Source organism: Bubalus kerabau, chromosome 18 (assembly GCF_029407905.1).
Source record: "Bubalus kerabau isolate K-KA32 ecotype Philippines breed swamp buffalo chromosome 18, PCC_UOA_SB_1v2, whole genome shotgun sequence".
Taxonomy (NCBI): Eukaryota; Metazoa; Chordata; class Mammalia; order Artiodactyla; family Bovidae; genus Bubalus; species Bubalus kerabau.
The window spans coordinates 25,231,450-25,241,451 of NC_073641.1; the positions used below are offsets into that span (position 1 = coordinate 25,231,450).

At 39.7% G+C, this 10,002-nt stretch overlaps 1 protein-coding gene across 1 annotated transcript in view; it reads right to left on the minus strand.

Annotated features, from left to right (window-relative positions):
• The window catches only part of IL31RA (interleukin 31 receptor A), a 46,357-nt gene extending 38,555 nt beyond the window's left edge, over positions 1–7,802 (minus strand). The window contains exons 1-3 of the mRNA XM_055554853.1: positions 7,729–7,802; positions 1,620–1,737; positions 266–435 (exon numbers count right to left, since the gene is read on the minus strand). Coding sequence (XP_055410828.1) covers positions 266–435; positions 1,620–1,737; positions 7,729–7,783 — 343 coding nt within the window. The 5' untranslated portion in view covers positions 7,784–7,802. The remainder of the gene's footprint in view (positions 1–265; positions 436–1,619; positions 1,738–7,728) is intronic.
• Between the last annotated feature and the right edge of the window lie 2,200 nt (positions 7,803–10,002).

The following is a 10,002-nucleotide window of genomic DNA, read 5'->3' on the forward strand; positions in this document are numbered from 1 at the left end:
AGAAAATCAAGGACCAGCAAAACGTTTCTTCTCATTCATTTTTTTTTTTTGGTCAGTTCCCTCCTTCCTTTCTTTATTCTTCCCTCTGACCCTACCTCTCTTTTCCTTCTTCAAAAGAAGACAAATTTTCCAATATATCCATAACATACACCTATGTGCTTGAGCTGTGAATCTGCTTTTGAGTTTACAGATATCTCTTTTAAAAAACAGAAGAAGAGGGTATATTTTAATTAAAAAGTTCATAAGAATATAAAGTGACACTTACTTATGGTATTTAAGTCCCAATATGTTATATCAGATTTAATTATGCCATATGCATTTTCAGCTTCCACTTGAATAATGTAAATATCTGGTGTTGTTAATCTTGAATAAAAAGAGCATGAAGAACCATCTTTACTTGTAGAATTACAAATATCATTTTCACGTAAATAACACCTTTGAAGGAAAAAATGATTCAGCATGAGTTTAGTACAGCAGTTTAGAAACATAAGCATATTTAATATATTAAGCATGTATTTGGTAGCTTCCTTCTGGGTCTCTCTTGAGAACTGTATAGTCCAGAAATTGATGTTTATCTCTCTAGATTCCTTCCTCACCTTGGAGGAGAGAGAAAAGTTACCATGGAGACATCCCTGGGAACCCTGTAAGTTCATCAAAAGTTACACTCATACAATGCATTTCCTATTGGTAAGAAATAATGAATAGGCTCTTGAAAATGTCAGATTCTAACCTTGAGAACTTATTCTTAAAAGAAAAAATAAAAAGAATTTGTTAAATAAATTACAGTAGATACATAAATATAATTTAAAATGATAGTTTTTAATACAACTATATTTATTGATATGGAAAGATGCCTGGTACTCTATTAATGGCGAAAAAAAGAAAGATGCATATTATGTAAATAATGATTACATTAATATGAACTTACATATTTACATAACTCTTCTTAAAGGTGTCTAGAAAGGTCTTCATCAAAATGTTAAAAATTATTACCTTTGGTGGTGGGATTTTGGGTGATTTTTTATATTCTTCATATTTTTCAGATTTAATTTTTTGCCATTGGTGTACAATGTTTTCAGAAAACTCATTACAATTATTTTCTTAGATAGATAACTTAAACCCTATCAAGCTGTAACTTAATGAAAACAGCTACACATATTGGTAGGAATCAAGTAGGTGGCTATTGCTAGAGTCCTCTGGGGACCATGTGGGAGATGAAACAGGCTGAGACCAGAAGAGGGGGCCCACTGTGTAAGGATTTGCAAAGGCAGGGGTGAGGGAGCAGAGACTGAACATACAGAAATATAGAATCATGGAATTTTGAAAGCAGAAAGGATCTCAGTGTTTTCCATGGTTATCATAGAGTGCAAAAATGGCCTACAGGGTAATGTTGTGCCATGGTTATACAAGCATCCTCCCACCCTCTTAGCTGTAGATCCTATCAGTATGGTTGCAAATAACCAAGATATCACCCCAGCCACTGGATACAAATAATGGTTATCTAGAAGCTATAATGAGAAAACATTTTACTGTCTAAGTGACTTGAGTCATGAGTTAAAGTGGGAGCCTCTGCCTCCTCCCCTTACTCTCCCTGACGGCACACAAGCTCCCGTACTCACAAAGTTCTTCTGACTAGGTATTTTATAGAATTAACTTCTTTCTCTGGACTCCAGGTGCAAGTAAAATTTTTCGTATAGTAGAAGACGCAAGAAATGTTCTCAGGCTTAGCTGGCAGGTCTAGAAAAATACACAAACACAATAATTTTAGTGCATGATAAACATTGCCAGCATTAACGAGTTTGATGAAAACAGATTAATCGAAAGCTGAATTTCTTGGTAAGTTACTAGGTACAATAGGTTCTCCTTATCAGGGCCATGAAAAGAATCTAACTCCATCTCTGCAGTTACTCCCTTTAAACAGCTAGATTTTGACTTAAAAAACACATCTTATATTTTTATTCAAGGAAGTTCCTACCAGATAAGAAGTAAGAAGTCCATCACTTGTAGCAAGTAAAATATTGGAGCAGGGTAGTGAAAATAAGATGGAGCAAAGAACTCGGATGTCAGTGTTCTTGGTGCAACAGTACAAACACGCATGAGCCTGAAGAACCAAGGTCATTTGGGCTGGTGGCCTGTTTCACCAGGCATAGCAGGTCTAGTCGGAGCCTCATGTACCACTCAGCACCAACTCCAGCATGATATGGAAGTCCTAGCACTGCAGAAAGAGGGCTGGGGACGATCTTCACATAAGCTCTGAACAGGTGAGAATAGCAGGCAGGGATTCAGAAGTCCCCAGTATCTCAGGGTAAGGAACTGTGGGTGGGTGTAGATGTGTGGGGTTGGTCCAGGCCTGGGATTCAGAAGAGATCAGGCACGTTCAGGGTGATATGGCTGTAAATCAGGGCTGGGATTCAGATGAAGAGGCTTCTGTGCACAGGGGGATGTCAACCACAGGCAAACAGCTGGGGCATGAACTTCAGGAGTGCGTTTGGCAATGATACCCCAAAGCCCATGCAAAGCTGGCTGCCCGGCAGCAGATAGCAGAGAAGGGATAAGACCCCAGCAGAACGTCCAGAGGGAAACAAAGACTTGCTCACACAGATTTAGGAGACCAGGACTCTGAAGTTACGTAAACCCACTCATATGCCCAGACACCACCCTAGGCAGGAGTAGGGGGACAGGCAGAAACTCTGGAACTGTGCACAGTTACCCTAGAGAGACTGAATCAGCTGGAAAACACTATAAATCAGAAGAAATGGAGACAATGCTAACAAATGTAAGTGCTGCCTGTGCTGTCCCCTTCCTCAGCCCTGCCTGGCTTTCCAGGGGAGCAGGGACTTTTTGAAAACTGATTAGCTTATTCCTAGAAAATAAGGATGTTATAAAATATATCTGCATATCTGACTAATGCATACATTTCAACTCTTCCAGAGGTAACACCTTCTAATAGGAAGTCAGTAACAAACAGTTTCAGAATGGGTTGTATTCACTGCTTAGATTTGGGACTTTCGGGATTTGTATATTCATTCATGGGTTTCCCTGGTGGTTCAGATGGTAAAGAATTTGCCTGCAACGTGGGAGACTGTGGTCTAAGAAATGAGAATTGTCCACATAGGTAAAGCAGCCCCTGGGAGAGACAAACAAGAGTGAAGCAGAGCAAGGGGGCCTTCATGTCATGGCCACATTTCCAGCTTTTTTCTGAGAAGCCTTCCTCTGAGTCCTTCAGATGAGCCTGATCCTGACAACACCCTCTAGTCGGTAGTTAAGCCAATGACTTTCTATCTATGCTACTTGCATGCTGAAAACCATGAAAAAGCTGGTGATCTCCAAGTCCAACTGCCTAAAGGACCAAAGTTAACTGACCTGAACCAAATAATACTACACGGTAAGTGGAGATCAGAAGGTAGACCAATTAGCCCAGTAATTCCTGAGAGAGCCCACATAGCTTGAAAACACTCCCTCAGGATTCCTCAGGACAGCAAGCAGAATATTAACAGATACACACTTCACAACTGTTAGTGGGACAGGCAAAATCCTATAAGAGGGTGAGCAAACGGTTAGCCAACAATGTCCCCAGGGGAATAGCTTTTACACTGACTGACTCACTCTCTGGCTCAGAGATCTTGGCTGTATGTGTTTGTGCGTACATGTGGGTCTGTCTTTAGTCCTCTGGCCAATTTCCTTACAAATAGTCATCCAAAGCTAGCCTGCCCTCCACCTCCATTTCACTCATACCAGCACATGAGCTCTTAGCAGGATATCAAAGTTGATCATTGGCTGGAAAACAAAGAAATAAGATGTCTTTCCCTGTCTACTCAGAATAGTCTTTAGTTTTATACTCTTCTCATTATGGCCCCCTACAGTCACATTTTATTTTCACCTTCCTTCTCGGTCTGCCTTGCACAGGCTAACTCCAAAGACAGCCACCAAAAAAACCAGTGTAGAAATAGATGGACAGAGGTGCCTCGGACACGACTGAGGTGACTTAGCATAGCACAGCACAGGAATAGATCCTTGTGGATCTAAACATATCCCCATTGAACCATGGTGAACTCTGGTCTTTACTATTCTTCCTTGAATATCTCTCTTTAGCTCTTTCAGAAGCTTTGATTAATATCTATAAAAACCATAGGTCAGAGGGGAATCCAACCTCTGGTTACCAGAACCATCAGTGTTATCAGATATCAGAAGAGAGAGTAGTCCTAAAAATGATTTTCCTCTTCACCTGAGCATTTTTTAAGGAGTTACATTTGTTTTACTCTCACTGTTTGGTACACAGCAAGACAGAAATATTCTTGGAGAGGCCACTTGATATTGGTATAGAGAAGGAAAAAATTCTGTTTCCTTTCACTCTCCTAGGCTCTCCAGCCGGGGCCCTGTAAAATCAGACTGACAAAAGACAGATTCACAAGAGAAAAACATTATATTAATGCATGCAGTGGAATTACACAGGCGAAAACTCAATAAAGAGTAATTTAAAGGGGTGGTTAGAACTTCGGTTGGTAAAGCATCTTAAGACAAAACCAATAAATCTGTAGAGAACTGACAGGACAAAGGAAAATGAACTTAGGTTTTCAAGGGTGGCAGACTGTGAGAAGGTAAATATATGGGAGACACTAAGGGAGCAGGGTTTACAAGTGCAGATCCATCCTGGCACTGATTTTCTGTCTTCCTCATGGTCATAAAACTCCTCCAGGAGAGGAGATTTATAGCAGTCCTCACTTTTCAGAAGTTTCTTCTTTTAAACAAATAAAAGAAGTTCCACAAAGACTTCACTTCTGCATCTGTTGATTCTCTTTTGACTCCAAATCAAAATAAATCCTTATGCCAAAGTGGTATATTTTGGGGTGTCATATTCTGATCCCCTATGTTGGTGTTATGGAAGAGATTTATGATAAATAAAATGAATGCCCAGGAACATTTCCAGTACTCATCAGTATTTCCCCTTCCTGGACATAGGGGAAGATTTTATTTCCTTGCTTCCTTGAAATTGGGCATAGCAATGTGACTTCTTTGGCCCCTGATATGAAAGGAGACTAAAGCGCTGCTACATTATTATCCTTTTTCTCTTCCCTCTACCCTGCACACCCTGCAAATCCATGTTGAGATAATGAGTCTTAGGCTAGTACAGCCTCCATCAGCCTAGGTCCTGCTTATCTGTGATGGACATATGGACTTTGTTGTCTTAAGCACTAACATTTTGGGCTTGTTTATTTTCACTGCATAAACAACTTTCCCTGCCTCATGTGAAAACTAGCTTGTCTGAAAATCCAAGATTTTAGGACTTGGGAGAGGAATTCATTTAAGAGTAATTTTCCCTCTTCTCTTTGTTATGTCTTCATGACATCCTAACTCTGCATATAATCTCAGGGCATTGTAGATTTGTTTGATCACAAATGAGGGTGCCAAGGGGAACTGGAATAAAAAAGGAAAACCAGATCAACAAATAGCTTCAGTTTTGCTTTCTTGTGGATCCCATACATCTGAACTGCCCTGACTTATGTAAAGAACTGCCAGTGAGTAGCAAGACTTATACATCTGTTGTCCTGCCTACCTGCTGGCAACTTGTGTGCCTATTTTAAGTCTTCTTCAACTTACCTCTAATTAGAATATAAACTCTTCATCAAAAGACTGTCACAAACATTATATAATTGTGATAAAGCAATAGAGGGCATTTTACCTCTGTTCTATTTTTCATAAAACCCCAAGAGTACTCACAGAACTCTTCAAGACTGCCACAGTCATGAGAAAAAAGGGAAGACTAAAGAGTTGTCATCCACCAGAAGAGAATAAGGAGACAGGACAATTCAGTGCAATATGCTACCCTGAATTGGATCCCAGAACAGAAAGAGAACATTAAGGAAAAACTGGTGAAATCAAGTAAAGTCTGGAATGTACTTAATAGTCATGTGTTAATATCAGTTTCTTTATTTCAGCAAGCATACAATGCTATGACAAAATATTAGCAATAAGGGAAACTGGATAAAGGGTATATAAAATTCTCTGTACTATCCTCACAATTTTTGTATAAATTTAAAACTATAACAGAATGGTTTTTTTGCACGTGGACGACTAAAGCCTACACTTGCCCCTCACACACATGTATCCTTCCACATGTTAAGCAAAAGCATATACACATATTGCCACATTTCTAGAAATAACTATTTCCCCTATTTTTAGAAATAAGCAGTAATATTCAGAACTTTTCTCTAAGAAGGACCAGGAGAATGTTCTTGCTTATCAGCGAATTTCCTATATGCAAAAAGAACATTTTTCAAAATTAAAAAGATCTTCTCAATCTCCCTTCTTCCTCTCTACGCTCATAACACTTTGGTGTCATTGCAAAGTTAAATTTTGTTGTGAACAGTGTCTTGAAATAAAAGAAGCACAAGGCTGAGCCCAAGGGGAAAATTGTCTAGAAGGGAAGTAGTATGGAAACTAGAGTCAGTTATACAGGAAATGGTATTAATGAAAGGTAGTAAGAGAAGACAGACATACAAGACTGAAAATGACAAGTTGAGGGGAAAGGTGTTATGATGCTTATAAGCAGAACTTTAAATTGGACAATTGGAAGCAATTGGGGATTTCTGAGATGGCCAAAAGAGACTGAATGAGACAGAGACACACGGCCCTCCCTGCCTATAACGCCTACAAAGCTCTGGAGTGCCGCAAGTATAGCCCCAGGGACCTGCAAGGCGGGCCAGGCCATGCCAGAAGTCTGGAAGACATTCTCATTATCTCTGCATCACAACTGCCTTCTGGGTGACCTCCGATTATGAGACGTTATGGGCTGAATTGTGTCCCTCCTCACAAATCTCATATGTTTAAGCCCTACCCTCTCTCTGCTGTGCCTCAGAAGCTGACTGCATTTGGAAACAGGGAATATAAGGATGTATTAACTAAAATGGGACCTTTACAATGTGTCCTAATTCAATCTCACTGGTGTCCTTATAAAAGGAGATTAAGATACACAGAGGGATGACCACATGAAGAGGCAGCAAGATGATGGTCATCAACAAGTCAAGGAGAAAGGAGTCAGAGAAAATCAACTCTGCAGACACTTTGACCTTGGACTTTCAGTCTCCAAAACTGTGAGACAATAAACTTCTGTTGTTTAGGCTATCCAATCTGTGGTATTTTGTTATATAGCAGCCTGACCAGACCAATATTTATACTACATGCCTTGTCTACATTCCCAGTGCTCAATCACCATTTCTTTTAATCTGGTCTTATCTTTTTTAACATAATATGTGATCTAAGTAATACATCTTAGATCTACAAGGTATTATATGGCCATTAGGCCCATAGTTTTGAGTTGGACCATTGTAGTGATTGTTTCATTTCCCTTTATACCCTTGGAATTTATGGCAAATAGTGTGAAAATGTATATATGTTTCTATGTGTGCATCCTATATGAACCAATGCACACTTCACACAGGAATCACCAAGATAATCACCTACTATTACTCTAAAACAGTGAATCTTGACTTTCAAAGGCTCATATCTCCCTTTGAAAATATGATAGATCATCTTGCCAAACTTGCACATGCATAAGTATACATCAACACACACATACAACCCCACACAAATTTAGGGAGCTCACAAATCCCCCATTGTTCATCCATGAATGCCCATGTCCAGCTGCCCCTTTGTTCTCAAGTTAACAACTCTTATCCAAAAAAGGCAAATAGAATCACATAATCCATAAAAGGGCACAGGCTGACCTACCTGCCAGGCCAAATCTGCAGAGTAGAGGGAGCGTCCACAGTGTCCAGGCCCACATTGTTCCCAAATAATGCAGGGAGGCTGGAAAGAGAACAGAAAATATCATCAGTCAAGAGTTAGTTTGCTTCCTGCCTCTCCTCAACAGCTCTGTTTCTAGTGATAAATGGATTCTGGGAATTTTGAGGAAAGGTATTTTATTTTACATATTTTGAATTACATTCTATTTTGTTACATTTATTTGGTTAGCATCACATAGATCCCTCTGTGATTATTCCATTACCCCAGTCAATTTTTTGTCCACAGTTAACTCTACTATATAATACAAAAAGTACACCAGCCAGCAAGAATACACTCCAGAAAAACAGTACTGTCCTCCAGTCTCTGCCTCAGTTCCTGAGCACTCCAGCTAAACAAGACATCTTGTAATTTCCCAAAAGCACCATGCAATTTTACATCTCCATGCTTTGTCCATGTGGTTCCTTCTGTCTAGAATGTCCTTTCTTCCCTATTCCTGACAAAGTGATCCATCTTTCCAGACTCAGTTCAAAGCTAGCCTTCTCCAAGCACCTTCCCTGAACTCCCAGATGGACTCAGCCCGCCAGTTGGTCTCTGTGCCCCACCCACCCTCCATGCCATCTGTACTGTGCACACAGCACTCAGAATGGTCTTTAGTAGTTTACCCGCTGGCTTCTCTACAGATAGGGAGCTTCTGAAGAGTGGAGCTTCTCTCTCTGTGAAGCCTGTGTGTTGAAGGCAGTGCCTGGTACCTGGTAGACATTCACTATTGTTTGTGGAATAATTAGAATAACAAGGCTGCTGGCTCCTCACGTCATCCCAGATGAGATGGTGAGATAGTCTAAGGATTAAAGCAAATGTAAAGGCAATACCTCGCTTTCAGAAAGAAAGAAATGATGCTACATTTTCAGCTGATATATCATCATGGGGGGAAAAGGAGAGTTTTCAGCAAAATAAATCATTTTAGGGAAAGTTGAATGCTGCATTTCTGGACGAAAACCACAGGGATAACTTTTTCTCACACACAAACCAGTCGAAACACCTAACGAACTGAAAGTGCCTAAGGCAAAATAAAGCTGAGTGAGAACTTGGATCCATAGAAATACCATTATGAAACAATAAAAGACTAGTTACGTAACAGCAATAGTTAATGCCTGTTACTCAAGAGCTGTGGCTAATCTCTCCCAAAACAACCATTTTGATTTAAATGAGTATAAAACTTAGGAAGGTTTAAAATTTTTCAATGAAGAATAAATGTGTTCTTTGAAAATTAATTATAACAGCAATAGAATTTTCTTTTTTTGTCCTTGAATAGAATTTTATTTATTTATTTATTTATTGGCCTTGAAGCATGTGGGATCTTAGTCCTCTGACCAGAGATAGAATCCATGCCCTTTGCAATGGAAGCCCGGAGTCCTAACCACTGGACCACCAGGGAATTCCCAGTAATAGCACTTTTTAACATCCAACTATTCACAATGTTGTTTTAATTTTCTCCAGTTCTTAGCCAAAAAACATGCCTTTACAAGTTTTAAAAGCATACTGGAAAGGGAGAGAGGCCCAGTCATGAAGACATTATTAAAGACATGATGCTGACAGTCTCAATGATTGAATAAATAAACAATTATAGGCGCTAAAGCTCAAATTGTTATTCCAACACAGGGTTTTGCATTTTAAAATCTTATGAATATTAAATATTGAATATTTTGTACTTAAAATATTTTGCTGCTGCTAAGTCGCTTCAGTCATGTCCGACTCTGTGCAACCCCATAGACGGCAGCCCACCAGGCTCCCCCGTCCCTGGGATTCTCCAGGCAAGAACACTGGAGTGGGTTGCCATCGCCTTCTCCAATGCATGAAAGTGAAAAGTCAAAGTGAAGTCACTCAGTCGTGCCCGACTCTTAGCAACCCCATGGACTGCAGCCCACCAGGCTCCTCCATCCATGGGATTTTCCAGGCAAGAGAACTGGAGTGGGGTGCCATTGCCTTCTCCGTAAAATATTTTAATTAATTGTAATTATTGCATCTTTACTTTACAGTGAAAATACTCACCTATTATTTGTGAATTTTTAAAGCCTTAACAAAAAAACAGCAGTACTAACAGTACTAAATTATACCCAGAGACAAAGCTGTAGAAGAACAAAGGGTTGAGAACCATTAATCTACTTGCAGCAACAGAGCATGGATAGTCATAGCAAATATCACCTGGTAAGTGCTGCAATTACAACAGTGCAAGGACAGCACAGAATGTCCAAAGAGAGG